We start from the raw sequence: 23,049 nt of genomic DNA on the forward strand, positions 1-23,049 counted from the left end.
GACTAGAGTGGTAAACCAAATCATACCATCTAAATAAGTTTTCCCATACCTGACTTGTTCTTGCTTTCAATATCAAAGCCTGTGATTGGGCTGTTGCCATCAAAACCCATAGTCCAACGCAGTGCAATGGTCCTGTCCTTCACTTCTCTGATCTCCACCTCTGGGGGGTCTGGGGGCTCTAAAAGGTACAAAGTTGATCAGTACATTTTAGCATTAATAAACTGAACCTTTAATGGCAACTTCCACAATGTGCAGGGTCGGTAGAATTTGTTCAGAGGTGCAGTTATACCTTGTACTGTGAGCTGTATGATTCCTCTGTCTTCTCCAAAGGAGTTGATGGCATGGCAGGAAAAGAAGCCAGAGTCCTCCCTCACTGTGGGCATGATCTAGCGGATGCACAAGGATGAAATGATGTTAGCTGATGAAAGTACAACACTCTGGTGGATGCCCACTGGTGCATTAGTGACACAAAAGCTAAAAACATAGTAGTAACATGTTTTGAGAGTTGTTGCCTCAGCCTGGTAGTCTTTCTGACTTTTATGGTTTTATTTCATAGTTGCTAATGGAGAGATACAAGAGGTTATGTGGAGACAAAGAGGGAAAGGCATGAAGCAAAGAGAGCAGGCTGGAATCGAACTTGTGACACTATGGTGAGGACAGTAACTTGGACTATGGAGCGCTGTTAATGCACTGTATATGTTTAGTTTGTGTTTCAGTGGAAGGAGTTTTAAGCTTTTGTAGTATAACAGAGATAAACACGGTTTTATATTATTTCTTTCTTATCTCTTAGTATCTGGTGACCCTTCAGATTCATCTCAGTGTCCATCCTGGATCCTGACCCCCAGATTGGGAAGATAAACCATGTTTATCATCTGTCTTTCTACTGTGTGTTTGGGAGCCTCAGCCTCAGATTATGATATGACTCAAAGGAAATCCTTTCTGTGTGCTGTGGCATATTATTCAGAATAATCACCAATTCAACACACGGTCTCAGACTGTACACTTCCAAGCGCAGCCTCCTACCTGCAGGGTGGAGATGACTTCATCGCCCACCTCCTTGACAGAAACCACGTAGCGGCTGGTCTCGGGGTTTATGATGCGTTCCTCCTTCTCCCAGCGCACCATGATGGGTTTCTCACCATGAGCTGTGCAGCTCATCTTCTTCTCTTCACCCTGCGTGGCCAGTGTGGTGTTGGGGTAGGATGTGATCATGGCAGGGACTGGAGTGAAAATAATGTGGAAAGAAAGATAGCATTTTGTTAGATTTATCTGACTTCAGTACTTGATAGGAGTTGAGTTAAATCTTGTACGGGCAAACGACAAGATAACATGATGATGATGATGGTGTAGTGATGAATAATTGTTCAATTGGTTTTTATTTTATTTCACCAAAATTTTAATACAACAGCTGATATTTATTTAATAATGGACACTTATGCCTTAACACAGATAAAGACAAATAAATCAATTACAATGAGAGCTGATTATTATGAAAATTAGAAAACCTAATCAAATCAGAATGATTAATAAATTTGCTGGTTCTATTATATATTTCCTTCTTGCTGCTCTAAACATTTTCTTGGTGTATCTATTGAGTCTTAACGCAAAAAAAAAAAAAAGTGCATTAGCGAAAGTGTAAATTGAAACATTGTGGAGTATTATAGCAACTGAAACTGACTACATTAAGCACCCTAAGGTGTACTGTGCATTGTTAAAGCTCTTTTAGCAAACATAAAACCTCCCTTAAATGCTGTGTTATAGGCAACAAGCGGCCCTGGTCCGTATCTAGTATCAGAGGGTCCTAAATGATACAGTGATGCTCTAACAACACTCTGAAGACACCACGCTAAACGCACACTAACGACATACATGGCTCATTACACCCACAGCAGAGTGTATAACAACCTTCTACTCCCAGACGCTCACACACACTCACACCCACATAAACACATGCAGGCGTGTGCATGCACACAAACACGGTCGCTCGTTCTCGTTTTCCGTCTGACGCACACACACACACGCGCGGGCACAAACACACAAAGCGTGACTCCGCTGATGTGATGGGAAGTGTCAGGCAAGAGGTTGCAAACATTTAAGTCTCATCTCTTATTCACTCCGCAGCCATTTGGGGCTCGGCTACAGAAAAGAACGCTGATTTATTTTGCATGACAAGTATGAATTTTTTGTGAGACACGTTTGGAAAAGGGACGGGGAAGAAATAACTGCTCGGGCTTCATGTAAACGTTAGCGTTTTAGAGCACAGCTACTTTCATTTTGCCATGTAAGTGGCTCAGAGGTGGCATGGGGTGGTGTCCTTGACAGACCTGACGGAGTGGGGTGCTGCTAGGCCACAAAAAGAAAGGAAGGAGGGAAGAGACAGTTCTGTCTGTTGGATGTGCACAGGATGTCTGCGCTGTAAACTTTAAAGATATGTCAATATCCAGGATTTGGAGGGTGGAACAAATTAAATCTACAGTAATATCAATTTGCAATGTTTTCTATATGTTACAGTCTGACAGATACTGTTCATTGATGTGCTGATACAAGGGTCTGATATCAGCTTAGATGCACAGTAATCATTGCAGAAATAATAAACTACAGCAATAATCTCGAGCATATTAATGACAATGTTACTGGTGATGAAGTTTGCGAAGGGAAAATACTCAGCGTATGTCGCTCTGTCTGTTTTTATTTTGTATAAAATTAAATTTACAGGAAAAGGGATGAGCGACTGATGATGCACAGTATATATGAATTAACAGAGCAGCTGTTCTTTCTAAATGACAGACACAGCTGAATAGCTCTGTAGTTGGGTGCACTATAGAAATAAACATCTACATTCATTTTTAGTTTAAAAATGAAAAAAATAAACAATTGATGATCTAGAATCTAGATCTAGGTAGATGTGGAAGTTGTTAAACAAAATCCACATAAAATCCACAGCAGGAACTGCTGCAATAAAATACATAATTGCAAATACAAAATAAATCAGTTATACATACTATATCAGAGCGAAATAAGGGTAAACTGTTAACTAGCAATTGTTGGAAACTGACAAACCAAACCATCAAGAAAGCTGTCTCTCCTGTATTCAAGGAGCTCTGTTCCATCATTAATTTATTTAGATGGTCATTCGGCAGAAAGCCGCTGCTGCACTTAATATGTGGCAAATACGTAACAAATACAATTTTTATTTTCCAATTAATGTTTAAGAAAGCAGCACAAGAAAAGCAAACAGACAATCAATAAAGGGTGTGTCCGTGCAGCGTAAAGAGGACTCCGACATGAGGCACATGCGATCTGTGTGTTTATGTAAATGCACGTATGTACAAGAGCGCATTTCCCTGGTGTGCGAGCAGCCCAGATGAGCCACCCCTGAGGCGCACTTTGTGGCCCTGTAATTGTTGTGTTGATGTATTTCTTTAATATCTAACAGAATTAAAGCAGCAGAACTACAGGGAGGAGTGAGAGGAGAGAGGGGGAAAAAAAAGGAAAAGGACGGGAGATGAAGGAAAAAGGGAGCCTAATTCAGTCTTAAACGTTTTCTTCTTAATATTGTTCTTTCTATTACGCATTTATTATGATTTATAAGTCCATCTTATCAATGATATTGTTTATTTGTCCAGCTGGATCACGCTGTTTTAACAGTAACCGACTTTATGTGCGAGCAACTCTCTGGAATAGACTGAATGTATGTGCTGTGCAGTATACTTAATAAAACTCAGTGACATGTTGAAACCAAGCATAAAGAGATGAGTAAATAGAGCTCAGTCTCGTTCATAAAGATACACAGACGCTGGAAAACCACTCATGCACTGTTCCCCCTCAGGAGCCAATAAGATGTGATGTGTTGCTGAGGAAGAGAGGAGGAAAACGGCAGCATTGGAGCTTTAGGATAAAGGCAGAAGAAATGGCAGAATGTGTAGTGTATGTTTACCGCACGGTACAATGTGCCTTTTATGTGGAGGTGAGGAGAGCCCTGTTCCTCCACAGCAACCCAGAGGGCAGTGATGATACGCTTAAGCCTGCAGGGGATTGTGGGGGATAGGCTGGCTGCTGATAGGCTACTCCCCTGAGACAAAACACCCCCCACTCCCTCCCTCCCTCCCTTCTCCCAGGCTCCCTTTCACCTGGCCAGGTTACCATGCCAACCAGCGTCGGACAGTTTCTCCTCTCCCTACCTCGTCTCCCTCCTCCCGCTCCTCCTTCCTCCCTCTCTCTCCCTCCCTCTCTCTCTAGTCTCTACTCTTAGAAAAAGGGACATTTCTAGTAGCCAGGAATAGAACATGGACCTGCCATTGATTTCCACGGGAGTGTGATGATGATTACACAATCACACCCTGAATGTCGCAATGCAGAAATAAAAGACAATACAAAAAAGAAAATGTTTCTAATGTCTCTAACTGGTGGCGTTAGTGATGTGGAAAACAGAATTAGCCAAATGGTGGAGTCAGGAGAAAAATAATAACACATAATTATAGGTGAATGGCTACCTCAGTGTGGGGCTATTCATCTGTGACCAAAGAAAGGAAGCGGCGAGACAATCTCTGAGGTTCAGCGAGACGTAAGAGGTGGTGAAAGGGATTACAGACATTTATTTCAGTATCATTTGAGCTGGATTAATTGTTTTTAGAAAAAGGGGACGGAAAACAGCAATCTCCACTTTGGAAGTTACTCATTTTGCAGAAAGAAAATCATGCAATCATTTACGGAGGTGGTGATGACGTGTTTGGGACGCTGCAGTTTAAAGTACACTAAAGTAAAAACAATAAAATAACTAAATAATGTGTGCTTTTCCTTAGATATTCTGTAGATGAATTTCTCTAGGGGGCTTTTTCCTCTAGCTTTTACAAATAAACCCCTATTGCTGTCAGTGCTAAACAGTTTATATCCTGTCCATAAATACATATCAAATATTTGCTTTTCTAAAAGTAGTTTCTATGTTTCTGAATGGTTAATCTTGTTAACTGAAAAGCAAACTTCTATTCTTCTTTTTTTATATATATAGTAGCTGGCTTCATCATGCTGGGTGCACGGGGATGGTGGTCCACCTTCTACCGGGGTTGCCTGGCAGGTCAGTGTGAGCCACAGGACACCCCTGCTCAGTGGGGCCACGAGGCCCAGACAAGAGAAGACAAGCTGAGATGCATCTAGCGTTTTTGCCCCGGAGGCACACTGTAAGTGGGCGCTAGAGATGAGAAGGCCTGGATGGGGTGGGGGGAAGGGAAGAGCGCTGTGGCGATCGCACAAAAATGACTGGTTCACTGGCCGACTGCAATGTACTGAAATAATTCTCTTAGCTGCACAATTGGTTTGGACATGAAGCATGATACCAAATATACTGCCTGCAGAAAGGGGTAGGCTTCCGTAGCAGTGGTGCAAGTGTATAAGATTAAAGAAGTAGATATAAGATGAAGGGGGGACTTCCTTATGGCTGTCTGAAGGGCGTTGTGCTCAGGAGACTGCTCAGTGACCATAAGTCCATTTAGCACTGCTCTTCAGTGAAGCCTCATTATTATTTGCTCTGCCCTCATCACTGTGTCTGCAGACATTATGATGTCTAATAGGCTTGATTGGTCTTAATTGGCTCTGATAAACATTGAGTGGCTGTTGACTGACTCTGATAGCATCCGCTGTGGATTGGTAATGAATTGACTGAATTGCATCTGTTTTGGAGGTAGGGGTGCTCGAGTGAAAACTGCATACAATCCTTTGTTTGAGCTTCTACTTGCAGCCAGTGACAAGACGCGACAAAAACAGATTACCGCTCCCATAATAAAGCCTATAAAATAAAAATAAACATAAACTCGAGTGCGTACAGCTTGATCCTGGTGCAGTGGATGCAAGCAATTTCTACTGTCTGTTAGTGCAGTGGTGGTTTTCCTACTGGATGATGCATGGTGTATGTGACAAGACATTAGCCTATGCACACACACTCATAACAATGAAAGTGCCAAGCTAGGACATCACAATAGCTGCAATTCATTTCCCAGGGAGTCCACCACAATAGCCTGGCGGAGTGGGATCTATCTAAAGCACTGCATTAGCTTCCTGGCCCATTATTCTTTTGTAATGGCTGCACTGCGCTGCACTGTATCTTTGCCTTTACATTACGGCTTTACATTAAAGTGCACTGTCCTGTGTGTGAAATGTATGTCTTCTGTTTGTGCTTATGAGCTTGTTTGCTCACCTGTGCCACATCTCTGACCTGATAGCAATCTTCCCCATGTGTTTGTCTATACTGTACATCTCGGAGCTTCAGATTGTTTACTGATAGATCAAGCCACATTTGGACAGCCAATAATACACAATGAAGATCATACTATCTATCACGTGAGTACTTCATCATGCGTCAGCTAGTGTGCCTCCCTAATTGGCTCCTAAGCCTCTTAGGCAGCCGCCACTGCTCAAGTGGTGTAGGCTGGCCTGAATAAACAACATAAAAACAGCACAGAGTGTACAGAACATCACAGCCTCAGACGTTATAGTGGACTACACTGTACCTGTAAAGCTCAGGGAGAAGCTTTAAGGGTTAATGAGCTTGTTGGCTGCGCACTAACACACACACACACACACACATACACACACAGGGGACATAGGATGAGGTGTGGCTACCCCGTCATCCAGGGAGATTTGAGTAACAACAGGGAAAAGAGACAAATAAAGAGAGCACAACCCACTGCAACAACAGGGGCAGAGCATGCACATGAGACACTCCTCCAACCACCGGCCTTAACCCCAACTGGTTAAGGCCGGTGGTCACCCACCCTGACTCTGGTTCTGTTGATGGTTTCTTACGGTTGCTAAGTAATTGATCAATGAGGAATTGCTGGGTTTCTCTATCACACATTACCCACATTATTGTTTTATGCAGTACTTACAGAAAAGAGCATGCACATTTGCATACATTTATTTACTACATGAAATCTGATATCCTGATTGGCCTGGAGACCACATATGATGTTTTTGTTTTTGTGACACAATCAAAGGGATGTGGTATAGATAATTTCATGTACACTTTTACAGCTTTTTTGTAAATAAATGGATAAAATACAACCAAGGTTACCATGTGTTCCAGTTAAAGGGTCTGCAGTGAGAGCCTGTGATTCTGTGTCTCTGTGCATGCATGTTTGTCTGCGAGGGAGTGTGATAGGCTACAGACAGGAGGGGTCATGAAGGAGTGCTAGGTTATTTGGCTGTGGCTGGCAGACAGTGAGACACTCAGCAGGGAGTACTCTGTTTTGGCTTGATAAGAGCCGCAGGGGCAAAAGCCTCATCTAGCGGTGACTGATCAAAATGAGCACCCGGCCACAATAGACCAGCTGGAGATCACACACTGTGCACACGAACATGCAAATCCATAATCACATGCACAAACTGAAACTCAAAGACCTGCACATTTTTTTTTGTTAAATTCAGGCACATTCTTGGTGACATGGTTGTTTGCACCTCAGAGAGAAGGACGCGGTTTCCACCATTACTGTGGACAGGTCTCAGAATCTCCTCTTAGAGAAAATATGGTGGATGCCATACTCTCATGGTGTATATGCATGAAATAGAATCAAATCAGCAAAGCTTTCTGGTACCAATGTCTGTAGTACATATTTCTGTACTAAATATGTGATGACTAATAGTATAAGTATTATTTTAATATATATTTATAATTACATTATCGTACCAATCAATAAATGAGTTAAACCTCCAAAAAAGTAAATCCACAGTTATGTTTTACATGTGCCTGGTAGTAGCAAAATGATATATGTTATATGCTATCCTAAACTATGACTGACTTTTATATATATAAAATTTGTATTATCCATTGTGACCATAAAGGCAGGACAATATATTATATATATAGAGGGGGATTAAAGATAGGACACATTATAGAAAGACAGACAGAGGGAGGACATGGATAACTTCCTCCTGCCTTCTTCTTTTTCTTGCATTCCTCAGCCCTCTTTTCCACATGGCAGCTCCTGCCTGCATGCAGAATTCAGGGCTTAATTGAGAGTAGCTAACTCCTTAACTACACAGCAGATAAATGCTGTACTTTCTCCAAGAGAAGCAGTTGCGGGGGCTGCGCGTGTTGCGTTTGTGGTATTCATTCAGGCAGAAAGCACAGAGTGACCACTATGACGCCATTTTGCTGGTGGCCTGACTGCAACAATCAAAGCCAGCTTCAGTTCAACTCACTTAACCTTTGTTCTTTTGAGTTAACTTTTTACTTTAATGCTACCAGCAGCCATGGCTGGCAAAAATGATCAAGTCAAGTGCGTACATTTACGCTTTTAGGTTTCAACAGGCTGTGTTTTACTATGAGACTTACTTTTGACATTAAGGTACATGGATTTGCTGACATCCGCCCCAACATCATTGCTGACTCTACACAGGTAGAAGCCGCTGTCTTCCTCCAGCACGTGTTTGATGAGCAGAGAGCCATTGACCAGCACCTCGATCCGAAAGCCTGAGTTGAGGGCGATGGGTTTGAACTGAGGGACCCCGGCGCCTGGCAGAGAAATGAATGAGCGTTTATTGGTGATAAACCAATGTACTGTACAGCAAGACAAATACACTTGAGAGATAAATGAGAGTTTGAAAAAACAACAACATATGGCCCACTTGCCACATTACATTTGACTACATCTGCAAACACACATTCTTAATAAATAAGAATAATTAATTATTAGAAATATATTAATACAACTGATACAGTTGTACAGATATAGGACTTTGTGGGCTGGGTTAAGGATGACTGCTCAACAAATATATTCATCAACCTATGCCAGATCTCCTCATACCACTGAATGTAACGGGTTATGTCGCCCAGCAGTGGCCAGTTAATTGAAAATAATTAAGATTTAAATCATGTTGAATTAAAATTTAAAGTCAAATTTTCATTATCAAAACATCAGCATCATCAGTATTTCACTGAATACCAAAAACCTCTTATACTCTAGAGTGGGTTTTCATGTCAGCAAAACGCCTTTCTGTTTTTTTAAGCAAACATTACTACAGTGTTCAGCCAAGCTGGAAAAGTGTTATTTTCATCGTTACGCAATTTTACACTTATTTCCTACTTCCAGAGAAATAAAAGCTCTTCCTTGAAGTGCTGCTGTTTTTCATCTTGTAGTGCCTATTTAGACTTGGGAAGCTTGTTTTTATGCATTCAACCTCAAGGCTGTGGACATTATGTTTGTTGTGCTGGCATATGCAAACAGATTATCTACCACAGAGAATTAGCTTGCTGTAGGACAAAAGAAAAAAAAACAACTACAAACAAACAGACATATCTTTCAATTCAGCAAGACTGTCAAATGAAAGGAAGGGCAAGTTAGAAGTTTTTCAAAACCTGTAAAACTCCAGAAGGACAGTTTGTTTGGTAGGTGTGACGTGTGTTTACCTTTAGAGTACTCCCACTGGATGGTAGGAACAGGATAGCCCTCAGCTGAGCAGTTCAGTATCACTGCCTTTCCATATATGCCATCCTGGTCCTTAGGTTGCACCACAAATTTGGGAGGAACTGAAAGTAAAGTAGCCAATGGTTTAGACTTTTTCTTCTATAAATCAAACATATGTTGTATATCCAGTTTGCTACATTCATCTTTTATACTCCTTCCCACTCCTTCAAAACACTTCACCACATCACCTCCACACTGTCTCTCACACCATCATCCCCTCCTCACCTCGGACAATGAGCTGGCTCTGGTGCTCTACAGCAGCAGCTTGGTTTCGTGCGATGCAAGTGTAGTTGCCGTTGTGCATCAGAGTGAGGTTGGAGATACGCAGAGAGCTGGTGAAGTCTATGTTGTCTATAGTGACCCCCAGGCTGGCTGGGATTGGCCGACCGTCCTTCTGCCAGGTGATGAACACGGGTTGGTCTCCGGACATGACCACGCAGGGAATGAACACCCGCTGGCCAATTGAAAAGCGAGGGAACTCAAATGGGTGGATGGTAGGTGGGACTGTGGAAGAGATACAACAAATAATTTCCAAATTCGTTTGAATTTTCCTGTGGTTAACATGCAAACAATCTAGGTTTAACTTCTGTTAATATTGCTCCAAATGATTCTCACCTCTCATATGCACGCTAACAGACAATAGGTTTAAATATGTCACGGCTGTTCTACTTTACAAAGCAACTCATCAGTCACAATTCTCTTTATCACGTTGTTTTCCAAAGTCTAAACACAATGCTGTGTTTTGGAGGATTGCAGGAAATATTTTCATTCCATCTCGCCACGTGGAGTAGCTGAATTCTCTCTCAAACAGCCTGCATATAACATTTGCTCTCACTCTCTTTTCCTCTCTGGGGACACTGTAGCCATCGTGAGAACCAGATGCTTTGGAAAATTAATGATTTAAAATAACATTGGAATAAGCGGCACTTCAGCGCTTATTTAATTCACAGCAAAATAGGCATAATAGGCTCCTGGGGATTCCCTCTCTGCAGCGGAGGAATGCTAAGCAGCCGAGAGGCAAATTAGCCGAGGCGGAATAGCGGCGTAGCTTTGTCTATGCTGTGTGATTTCCCCCTCGCACACTTGTTAGCACGTCAAGACCCGCCAGAGAGAAAGAGGGAGGGGTGGGGGCGGGGGTGAATTTGCACATCCAACATTTCAAATTATGCAGCGTCATTGAAGAAAGAGAGCCATCTGAGGTTATCATCATCTGGCTTGGCTGGGTGCTGTCGCATATTCAGATGAGCTCCAGATAAGCTGGGTGGATGATGGAGATGGTGCTTTGCTATCAGTGAAGTGAGTGCAAGTTGTGATATACAAATATCCCTCTGCATATCTGTGTTTTCTGCAGAAAGAAGGTGGTGACATCTGTGGTGATGTTTTAATGCGACTTTTAAAGGTGGCGCACCGACACGCACATCAAATGGAAAAACACCACAGGGGTCAGCGTGCCGATGAAGTGATAAAGTGATTCCCTTTCCCTTTGAGATCAATGATGGAGTACCCGAGAATGCACTGAATATGTGAATAAGTCATAGTGTGTATGCACATCTCAAATAAATGGCTATAAATATAAGGCTCGGTGGTGAGTAATGAGCTGTATAACTGAAAATAGATCAGACTAAAGGCCCGTACCTTTCACAGTAACATAGACGCTCTGGTGTGTCGACAGTTGTGGCTGCACCAACACATTGCACGTGTACTCCCCTTCGTCCACATCCTTCTGCACATCGAATAGCTTCAGGGTGCCGTTGTTCTCGAAGGCCCGCTGCCGGTGGTTGTATGGCAGCAAATTGGAGTCCTTGTACCACTTGATGGAGTAGTACGGGTAACCAATGACACGGCAGTGGATGTACATGTCCCGCCCAGCGATGGCAGTGAGGTTTTTCATTGGTCTGATGCTGGCAGGCCCTTGAAGGACACATTGGAGAGACAACTCTCTTAAAATGATTTTGAGGTGGGGGGTGGTGTTAAACATAGTTGTGCTGTGTTGTGTGTGTTTTTGAGACACCACAAAGTTCACATGCCTTGATACATTCTGATTGTGAGAAATGAAAACGTTGCCGAGATTTGGTTAAGGGTTTCAGACTGCCTGATTAAGTCAAATCACGTTGAAATCACAAATACTGGACACATTTTTACTTTCATATACCATTTATTTTTTGTCTCGTCAGAACCAGGGACTGGTGTACCGCTCTGTTTGAGACCGTAGTGAATATTACCTTCTGCTCCCACCTCTTCGGTGCTGGCTGTGATTGCCTCTGACAAGCATTAGAGTGGAATGTTCCCTTTCTCCACTCATGAAGCTATTATCAAAACCATTACTCATGTTGCCGGCTTTCACGCACACTTGTGAAAAACCAACAGAATAACCAATAGGCTTCCATGGCTCAGTGTCTATCAGGGAAATGGACTATCAGGCTTCTCTTTAAAGCACTGGAGAAGACAGTTTAACTAGGCTCTGTAGTGTACTTTGAGCACAAGCATATCCTGGGTTGCTACTCTCTTTAGCACGATTAGGGAGCCAACGATGTGAGAAACAGTCATTACACTTTCTCCGCAATGGCACCTGTGGAAATTTATCTTCATTGCTTGGCTGCATTCTGCATCCGCGGATCCTTTAGGGCTAGAGGATCGCCCTATTTAGCCTTACAACATGCAAGAATGAACACAATCAAATTAAACCAATCAGTGTACAGAAAGTATCATTCCCTCTTTGCAGTAGGGACATACTAATGGCCTTGCACCGAGCACAGGAAGCTTCAGTGGCCAGGTATTACCACTACATGGTAAAAGCTATCCAGTCAACCATGTACCTGTAGAGAGCACATACCCCTACAGTTAAAGGCTAGTGCTAACAGTAAATCACCCTAATAGTGCCCCAGTATAAAGCTATCAGCAGGTGTTTGGTGAGAAGCGGGGCATTAAAAAGTGAATGCTGCTGCCGATGACTGATTATTGGAGAGGTCGCTACTGGAGTATCTGCTCTGTTCTCAGAAGGAACAAGAGTGGAACTATGTTAAGGTTTTCTAAGTGTGAGAGAAACTACAGCTCCTTAGAAACTTAGTCAGGCATTCTTTCAACATCTGCACATCTGCGTGCGTTTTAAAGCAGTCAATTAAAAACGAATCAAAACAGAACAACTCAAGACATGTTGATGTGTATATGTGATGGTGTGTTGGAAGAGTTGATCTGACAAGCACCTCTTACGTTTATTCGCGCCTGGTAGGAAACTGTCCCGGCTGAATTGTTGCAGATGCACCGGTACACCCCTCCGTCCGGGACCTGGGTCTGGCTGATGTTGAGGTGGCTGACCACGTGGCCTTCGGCATTGGTGTAGTGGGAGATTCGATGCCGGCTGTCGCGTGTCACGGGCTCGTCGTCCAGAGTCCACATTACTCGGGGCTCCGGTGTGCCCTTCACAGTGCACGACAGTGATACAAACTCGTTGATATTATAGACCTTCTCGCTGAATGAAGCCTGAATCTTGGGGGTGCCATCTGGACAGAGAAACAAGATTCACATGACAGTGTATATTATTTTATTCTGCACTAATTCCCCTCTTGTAGTGGATGATTAGGAAACAATATTTGAAGCCTTTTTAATTATAATCCTTTTAAGACCCAGATTGTCTTTTCACAGGAACACAGGCATGTCTGCTGTACAAAAAGCATAGTCGAATTGTTAGAAGATTAATATAGCTCTGACTCCACAGCACCATTGATTATCAATACTCTCCTTACACTGGTGTGGTCACAGGAGGCAGACACTGCAGCAGCACCATGTAGCAGTATGCAAGCTTTACATATACATAAGCTACATGCAGCAGATATGAGCACAAGCTTACAAACACAGTTCGGATTTATATGTGCACGCAAAACACAAAAATCATACATGACAAATCAGTTAACTGACACACACATATCTCACTAGGTATGCTGACCTTCCAGGATGACTTGGACAAAGTCCTGCGCAGACATCTTTTCATGTCTGGCAAAGCACTGATAGGCTCCTCCATCGCTCTTGGCCATGCCAGCCATAACCAGGTTCTCCCTGTTTTGGCCTGTCATGCGGACACTGTTGCTGGGGTAGATGAGCTCTCCGTTGCGGTACCAAGACAACTGGTACTCTTCAGAGCCGGTTACACCGCAGGACAGTGAAACCTGGCTTCCGACACTGCCCTTCACTTTCCGTGGACTCACAACAACCTTCAGGGGCTCTGTAAGTCAGAGAGGGGCAAGTTCAGTGGCTGCTACATAAGAATTATTTGTTTCCTGTTGCTTTACCACAGTAAGATAATTAAGTAGACAGTAAAATGTTACTAGTTAAAATCTGGAGCTGCATATGTAGCTTCCCAGCTTTCCCATGTTTTGACATAGTGTATAGATAAAAATCAACCCATATGACTAGCCCAGGGGTACTCACCTTTCACAAGCAGCCTGCCAACCACTTCAGCATTCCCATAACCGTTCCACACCTCACACACATACGTCCCTGTGTCGCTGGGCTGGGCTCTCTCTATCAGTAGGCCTGTCACACTCTGTCTGAAGCGTGTGTCTGGCTCCAGTGGCCGGTTGTCCTTTAGCCAGCGATATTTGGGTGCGGGGTGACCAGAGGCTTTGCAGGGCAGCTCCACTCGATGAGATGCCATCACCTCTCGACGCTCGAAACTGTCCAGGATGTGGGGTGCTGAGTTGGTTGGATCTGAAGCAGGGGGGTATAGTATAGCAAGAGATGTGAGTTAGTTTTTCCAAACCCATATTGTAAAGTCATCACATGGAGCTTCAATTGGGATGATTGAGTGAAACTGGAGTGTTTTTATCCATCCTCATAACATTGGTTTCGGCCTAACGGCTAAGATGTATCTGTTCTGCCTGCCTTGTAAATGCCTGTCTTCAAGCTCCACGGCCCAAATTTATAACGCAGGCTTTCTGTTGCAAAAGAAGACAGTAAACCGATGCCATGTGTAAAATCTGTTTCTCTTTAAATAGTTTAAGGAAAGGACGGGCATATTATGTCCCGAAACTCTCCCACAAACCGGCAGAGTTCTAGTGACCTTTATCACATGTCACCCCCTCTTTAATTCAAGTATTTTCTCCTGTCATCCTCAATTTTATTCAAATGGCAAACAGTACATGTTATTTTACAAGAACATATTTATTTCCATATGTCATAAGCACGCAAATTTGAAACCGAGCTAAATCAACCGTTAAACGTCTATTTAATGCATATAACAGACTAAGATGTATGTACACGTGTATTGTGTCAAACAGATAAACGAGATCGCGTGGCTGAATGTTACGTGATACTTTCAACCACTGTTGATGTTCCGGGGCTCCTCTTACCTGAGACAATGAGGCGGGCACTATTGCTCTGTCGGGTCTCTCCTGTGTATCGATGGCGTGTCATACACCTGTAGTTGTACAGCCCGTCCTCCATTTGCACATCCAGGATATACAGGGCTCCCGTCGATGTGATGAGAAACCTTGACACTGGAAGTGAATAGATACATGAGGCGTATTAACTCGTTGCACATTACTTTACATTTTAAACAGTTTAAGTCTTAATGAAACAACAAAAGCAAATTAAGCAAATGGGGCATTTATGTAACCCATAAGGAGCATAAATAAGCCTCTGGATAATCAGTATTATATATATATATACACTACAAAACACAAAGCGTCTATGGATCTCTCTATTACTCATTAGGCTCCACTCTGTTCTCATTTAGCTTAATTGTCTGGTGCAATAAGTGTTTCAATAAAATAAACAATAACGTGTAGCATAACAGAACATACACAAGAAAAATCACTTAATATAGGCTAATGGCAAAAACAAAACAGAAAAAAGACCAACAGTATCTCTATGTATGCTTTTACCTGCAACAAAGTGCCAATACCAATAATCGCTTATCATTTAGAAAATGCCAACATACACTTGGATAAACTGGCGGTGCCTGAAACAGTGCATGACACATGAGGGGAACAAACAAGGGATCAGCTGCCTTTGGATTTCATCACAGGAGACCCTTTTTTTCACGTCAAGAAACTGTTCCACAGCACAGTCATAGGTAGTCGAGGAGAAAACCATGCGTGTTCATTTTTACGCTCTGGAATCACTACCTTACACGTTCTAAAAGAATGAAATACAGAAAATCCAATATTGAAGTCTCTTAGCAAATATTTGCAAGTCAAGTGAGGTACGCAGCTCTGTGTGATTGTAGTCACCAAACATCTGCTGCAGCCCATTTAGCTCAGCACAGCTCTGAGGCGCAGTGACAAGGCTGTGTGTTGTGTAGCAGTGTAACACAGCTCGTTATCATGTAGCTCATCGCTCTCTTCTCTCTCTCTTTCCATCTCTTGGGGAAACTCTCTCTCTCTCTCTCTCTCTCTCAGGTTCTCTTTTTCCGCCGCTCCTGACTAAAGCAAAGGCAGCCAGGGATCACAGAGAGCTTTGATAAGGCATGGCTGCGCAGGTTGGATGTGCTAATATCATGCTAATGTAATGCTAATTTGTGTGAACACATGGAAGTAGAGAGAGGTAGTCAGTGTTTATGAGGAGTGATGTGCGCTGTAGCTGGTGGCTGCCGGGGTATTTCATGTCACCGATGATCGAGAAGCCTATCTGGGATGGGGATCAAATGGGGCGACCGTACGTTGGGGGATTCTGGCAGTGCTGCTAGAGATATCATAAGCAGACTTTATGGGGTGTTGAATTACCCTCATTTAGTCCTGGCATGACAGCTTAACATAGATTAAGACTGCAGCTACAGCCGCTTGCACAGTGAATGCCTAAAATATTGGAAAGAAGTGCAAGATATGATCATCGTGTTAAAAATTGAATCAGGAACAGTCCGGCTATAAATCACCCATTACCGCAAACATGATTAAAATGACACTTTGTCGCTACAGATCATTTATATTTTAAGAAGAAAAAAAAAAAAGTCTGATCTGACACTTTACGGACGGTCTCTTAAAGCAAAAAAAAAACTTTTAATACGATTTAGAAAAAAAAGACAGTCAGAGGCAGTTAAGGTGTGATAAGAAAGGCATGAATGAGAGGACATGGGGGGGGGGGGGGATCATAGAAGGAGAGGGAGGAATACACAGAGGAGGGTAGTGAGGATGCTATTGTGAGCAAGTGCTGACCTAGTTAGAAATGTGAGACCATGGGTTTGATATCTTGAAGGAGATTTTTTTTTTTTTTTTTACAGCTTGTGGTTAAGATCCTCAAAATACGTTACACTAGTGATAAAATGAGAGAGATGGAAGATACCCCTGTGTCCATAGTCCTTAATTACCTACAGAGACATGCCACACAACATGACCAAATTTTTATTTTTCTGGTTGCAACTGCAGTCTGTTTTAAAGTAAGAACCCAGAAAGAGAAAGGGGATATGAAAGGGAAGCGGATGGCTGTCTCTTCTGTCTTCCTCTTCTCCTTTCTCGTTCCTTCCCTTTGAAAGTTGTCTGGTATCAAAAGTTGACAAGCTTATGAATGAGAGGAGCTTTCATTAGAACAGACTGCCTGTCACGGTGACAAAAGGCAAGGCCCGGGTGAGCCGAGTACATCTGTGTTTTACATGCACGTAGAAAGAGACACGCACAATGGCATGTGCGTTTAAATGTTTGGGGTCTGCCAGCAAATTAAACTGTCTATGGGTTATTAGGGAGCTTCTCATTCAGCAGTCCTATGTCTTTTCGTCAGTCTGGGGGAAAAATGCTTTTTGCAGCCTTATCCTTTCTCGGCTTTTTTATGTTGACAATAATTTCTTCGTATCGAGGAAATAAAAATAAGAAGAAAGGAAAAATGACACTGTCTTGGGATGTTTTTTAAAGCATGTGTCGAAATGGGACATTGTCCCAGACTGTAAATTCCCAGAGCCAAGACTTGTTTAGATTCTTCCTCCCATTTAGTAGTTTTTATGTTTCAGTTCTTTGTAGCAAACTGTAGTCTAATTATAGTCAATTTGCAAGTTCAGGGTTCTAGCGAGATTTGCGAGATCACAAAATCACATCACTACCTGTTTTGCAAGGCTTCAAACAATGTGCTTAGAAGCTTTTGAGCAACCACTGGTAAGTATGGCTGTGTTCTTTGTGTGTTTTACAAAAACTGCAAGAATCCTCGAGTGATATGCTAAATACACAGCTAGCTTGCTTTAAAAGCTCCTCAGACCGTCCATCATTGTGTTTAGCCAGTGATACAAGGTTACGCAGACGGTTCATCCAATCACCTGTCCCTGTCAAAAAAAAAAAAATGCCTGCCCTTTTCAAAACAATTTCCAGTGACGACTTCTCAAATATTTCCGTGTAACAAACCATCTGGTGCATCAAGCTGCATATTTAGACCACTGCAGAGAGAACAGAGGGCGGTAGCGAAATAAAATATAACAACGGTTCAGGGCCATTGTAATTGATTACATTCTTGATTCTTGGTTAGATTCCACTTCTGACCCAGCTTGTGTTCACTACCAACAACAGAATTGATTGTCTGACACAGAGCTGCAGGCCTACATTGCTGTGTGTGCATGTCCTTGCAAGCTGAGGGCATTTCTGTGTATGCTTACTACCACTGCAGGTTCTTGGGAATCGCATCGGCTCGTGTGCCCGTATAATAAAGTCTTTGTGCGCGAGCAGACGTACGTGTTTCTATGCCATGTGTGCATGCAAGCGAGGACCAGTCAATAATAACAATCAAAGGTGCTCCATTACGCTTTTCCCTGCTCCTCTACTGCATACTAACACGGCTTGAGAACAGCCTCCACTGTTCTTGCGGTGGGTCTGTAAGCATGCCAGACATACGAGCATGTGTTCTGTGTGCACACCTGTGTGTATTAGTGTATATTTCTAAAACTATGGCTTCACTTCACACCAGGTGGCTCGCCGGGCTATCAGTCGTCTCCACTTCCCTTCCTCGGTCCACCCAGCTGCTTTGGCATCATCGGTGCTACAAACACAAGTCCCTTTCTGTGGATCCACACTCAATAGCTTCAATTAATCCCCATATAAGTCACACTGAGCCTGAAAGTAGACCCTTTGTTCATTCAAACTGCGAGGCATTGCAGTAAATTTTGTTGTGACGCCTAACAGAAACAGTGAGGATCTTGTCCATATTGTAACACTTTTCATCTAGGGCTGATTACACGAGAGAAGATAGTGTATGTTATCAATAGTTATACAGGAGGTTAATGTAAACCAAGGACTAAGAGAGACCGGTGAGGTGGAACACAGTGACACAGCTCAGAAAACTTAGACCCACACATGCTGGGTGACCATCTGCCCCTCAAAATACACTTTAACTCAAGGAGTTATCGCCACAACCTCTGTCCTTTCACTTTTCCATGACTGAGACATGAGTGAGGAATAGATGAGATGGGAGTAGAGGGTGAAGAAGCAGAGAGAAAGAGAGAGAGAGAGAGAGAGAGAGAGGAGGGAGAAGAGATCAAGAGGGAAGAAGCACCTCTGGGATACAAGCACTCTGTCATCTAAAATGACTTACAAATTAGCTAACAGCTATGCGCTCCCAGCGAAGAAAAAAAAAGACACAACTTTCATATGCTAATTCAGATCATGGCTAGGAAGAGCAATTATCAAAAAAAAAAGTATCAGCCCTGTCTGTCTGACAGATCTCAACAGGAAGCCAGTACTTCTCTCTTTGTCTTTTGTTTTTTTTACACTGTCCGCTTTTCTCAAATAAAATATGCTTGTAGAAAAAAAAATACTGACTACAACCCAAGCTACAGACATTGTGACAACGTAAAATGAGAACGCACATAAAGAAAACACTGACTTTACTACTCTTGTAACTCCTTTGTCAGATTCATGTCACCTTGAACACCGCAACCTGCACTCCTCTGACTCCTCTGAAGAACTTTCAGTGGCCTGACCTGATCAACGCCAACAGTCTGGACGCCACTTACGGGGAAACCAACGGAGTCAGCTAAACAATGCAGATAAAAATTGCTTCCTCATCACTCTGCTGGCAGTGTCCCCGCTGTGCAACTGTCTTGGAGTGTATTAGTGAGTGGAGGGTTGCCCCTGGAGACAGCCGGGGCCTACAGTGTCATCGTAACCTTGGCCACTCAAAGTCACGCAGCTTGATGAAAAAATAAAAAATAAATAAATAATGACTCCATGCTGCTTGCTCAGTTGGAGGTGAACAAGCCAACAGCCAACGAGGTCTTTTAACTGGGACCCTACATGAAGAAATACAAGTCAAAAAATGTGCGCCGTAATTTAGGAGAACGGTGTAGATTTTGGCAAAGGCGCTGCACGATTCACATTGTCCACATGAAAACGAATGCAACATTTTGTGTACGCACACTCAAATCTCAAAGCTAGACACTGCACAAAACAACCACCTTCAACTCATCTTCTTTGTGTAAACCACACAAGGTTTTAATATCCCAACAACTGCAGCCATATCAGCGCCACACTGGCTCCTGCGACGACAATGTCACACAGTGACTGGCACCAGAATTGCCAGTGTAGTCTGTGAGTAATAATGAGTGGATGATGAGCCCAGGAGGGGCTGTGTTGTAATTAGGCCCGGTCAGAGTTATTGGCAGAGTGACTCCAATTTGATCGGGCTGGGAGAAGCGTATCTACGGAGAGACGGGACCCCACCAATTTACAGCCCCTCTAATAAAAATCATCTGTCATTCTTTCAGGAGGCAAACTGACAGCTGCGGGTGTTACCATGGCAACACACTGGCCACCATTCGCCTTCCCTTAGCAAGCAATAATCCCAGTGCTGTAAATGGTGGAGACATGAAATCACGTATCGTACACTGTCCAGTCATGTGTTTCAATTCTTAGACACATGCTAAGATTAAAATTTATACCATGAGAGTGACTGTGTGCTTATACTATTGATAGTCTGATTCACTGTGATGTAATTTTACTATTGGTGTCACTGTTTACTCTCTACAGCATGTCTTGGAAGAGGGATTACTCTTGATTTTCTTTCTATTTTCAGCTTAATAAAGTTTTTTTCCTTCACTAATCCGAGGGTCTAGGAATAAAGACTGTTACATCATATACTGTGCAGACCTCAAGGTAAATCTGTGATTTGTGATTTGGGGCGAGATAAATAAGACGGACTTGACTCTTCCTACTTATGTCACAGCTTGCAGCGATAAATAATACTCCTCCTGGTGCCCGAGTATTTTTAGCTCCTCTCTTAGGAGTATACTGTACCCTTTCAACCACCCTCTGTAGTGATAATAAAATACATACATAATAAGTTCAACAACTAGAATACACCTCACAATCATTCCATGGCTGTACACACAGATAACACATAAAGAGAAAGTGGACATGAAGTTTAGAGCTGAAGCAATTTGCTGATAAATCCACTGTGACAAAATTAATCAGAAATCCTGCTAAATTATTTATTAAGCAGAATAGTTTTTAAATGTGAGGAATCACACTGTTTCTCTGAGTTTTGGACCGCTTGTTAAACAAAACAAGATATTCTGAGCTTTAGGAAACAGTGATTGTGTTTTTCTCTACTGACAGGCGTCTATAGAGAAAATAATTAATTCAAGAATCGCAGACTAATCAGTGATGAAAACAATCATTACTTGCAGCAATAATGACATTTGCACACATAAAATGAAAACACGCGGTCTTAGAAATTCAGAAAACAAACAAAAAGTATGTCATTTTGCCGAACGTTCAGCTGATCTCCTAGATCTCAAGAAAGGAGCTGACCACTGTAACCACACCGTACTGAAACATTCACACATTTATTTATTTTTGTTTACTGGGGCAGGACAAAGATTAAATCCCCCTTCCCTTCCATGAAGAGTTGTAAGTTAATTTGTCCCTTGTAAGTGTGGAAAAAGTGTGGAGCATACACAGAAACTAAACACCTGCCCCCGTTTCTCATCACACCTGGACTACACAGCCGATCTGGGTCTGGGCCTGATGTGCCTGCTACAGAGTTGACTCAGAGTAGGAGGCTGAGCTTTTTTTTTTTTTTTATTGCCGCTCCTAATCAGCAGCAGCATCCCTCTGCTCATTAACTAGACACACGCTAGCCTCAGGCTAACGGCCTCATATGTCAACCACAGATAAAGATGTCATCTTCTGCTTGACTGAATAAACCGCTATTAAAACTAGATGCAAATAGACGTTGAACGATATTCAAATCAGGAGGCAACAGGGAAGCTTAAACCCTGAGGCGCTTGGCCTCATCGTTGCCCCACATTCCTCCGTCGTGTTAAAAGGCGGAGAGATTTCAGATTCTGGCTGTCTTCAAAGAGTTGTGCTACAAGACATTTGAGGACGATGTGATTTTAGATTTTTCCGTTCAGTGCAGTACCGGCTATTTTCTGAATAGTCTTCAGTTGAATGCGGATGTATCTGATGTTTCTTTGGATGGGATGAAACAAAGTCTGTGGAAGGCCAATCACTGCGACCCAATATGAGAGCGACAGTGGCGTCCATTGTCAGCAGCTTTGTCCATTATGCTCCACTGCGCCTCTATTCAACAAACTGTGGGCCCAACCGGCTGCATAGACAGAAACTCTATCTCACCAAATATAAACAGAATCAAACAATGGACAGTGAAAGAATGAGAGTTTATTTGTACAGGACTTAATTGGCAGACAGTGGCGTACTATGACAGGAAGTCTCTATTCTCCGGCAGACTCTTTCAAGGCAGCTGTGTTAGTACTTTTTTCCATCAGACAAATGTTTGTCTGCCGAAGTCAAAGCTGAGAAGGGAAATCTCGCCACAATAGCTTTCAAATCTGTGCCTGCCTGTGTGCGTTGCCGCGTGTGTGGTGTAATTAGCCAGTAGTGGAGTCGAGCTATTAAACCCCTGATGGTTATGTGTTTACAATGCTATCATTGGCCTCTCTCTGGCCAGCACTAAATGAGCCAGTGTTGAGCCTCAGCTGTATAATCATGAATATTCATCTCTCTGTCTGTGAGAACCTCTGTGTATGTATGCATGTGTGTGTGTGTGTGTGCTTCACTGGCAGGCGTAAAAGAAGCTATTACTGTCTATTCAATCACAATTCGTCACTTTGTCTGGATAATAAGTCAAAGCTGACAACAATTCTGCTTATCGCCAAACCTCCACAAAACAGGCTTTGTTTTGGGAGGGAAATAAAGGACAGAGCCCGTTTCTAGTCCTGCAGCTTCAAAGAGCTGTCCACCGGGTCGGGGTTACGGCGGGTCCTGGGCGTTATTTTCTGAATTTTGCTTTTACCTACGCCTGATGAAAGCCGACTGAAGGAAAAAGATAAAAAGCTTGAACAGTCTTTGTGGCACCTGGGGAAGAGAAGCTTCCACTGCAGCCAACATCCTCTTCTACTGACACACACCTGTTTGTTAACACATTCGCAAGAGCCATTTTTACTATAAAGCACTGTGGTTTTCATGCAAAGATCCACATCTCAACATGGCTATTAATCACATTTCCTAAGTGAAAACAAGACAACCTCTGACGCCCTTGCTAAACTGTGGTAACCTCAGTGTAAAATAGTTACTCCCATAGTGCCATTCCCTCGAGACTCCACGGCACTACATTCCCGCTTATGGAAAAAGGACTTAAACACAGCGCTCATTGGTGTTTCATG

The 23,049-nt window shown here is 42.8% G+C and overlaps 1 protein-coding gene across 3 annotated transcripts in view; it reads right to left on the reverse strand.

Annotated features, from left to right (window-relative positions):
• Positions 1-23,049, reverse strand: part of dscama (Down syndrome cell adhesion molecule a) — a gene marked incomplete at its 5' end in the record, with an annotated part of 75,104 nt that overhangs the window by 11,981 nt on the left and 40,074 nt on the right. For all 3 annotated transcript variants that reach the window (XM_084564414.1, XM_084564412.1, XM_084564413.1), the window contains 11 exons: positions 50-178; positions 290-386; positions 1,024-1,220; positions 8,327-8,506; positions 9,401-9,520; positions 9,684-9,962; positions 11,094-11,369; positions 12,662-12,958; positions 13,402-13,677; positions 13,884-14,162; positions 14,804-14,950. In XM_084564414.1, the coding sequence (XP_084420540.1) occupies positions 50-178; positions 290-386; positions 1,024-1,220; positions 8,327-8,506; positions 9,401-9,520; positions 9,684-9,962; positions 11,094-11,369; positions 12,662-12,958; positions 13,402-13,677; positions 13,884-14,162; positions 14,804-14,950 (2,277 nt within the window). The remainder of the gene's footprint in view (positions 1-49; positions 179-289; positions 387-1,023; positions 1,221-8,326; positions 8,507-9,400; positions 9,521-9,683; positions 9,963-11,093; positions 11,370-12,661; positions 12,959-13,401; positions 13,678-13,883; positions 14,163-14,803; positions 14,951-23,049) is intronic.

This window comes from Chelon labrosus (genome assembly GCF_963514085.1).
Source record: "Chelon labrosus genome assembly, chromosome: 17".
Classification (NCBI taxonomy): Eukaryota; Metazoa; Chordata; class Actinopteri; order Mugiliformes; family Mugilidae; genus Chelon; species Chelon labrosus.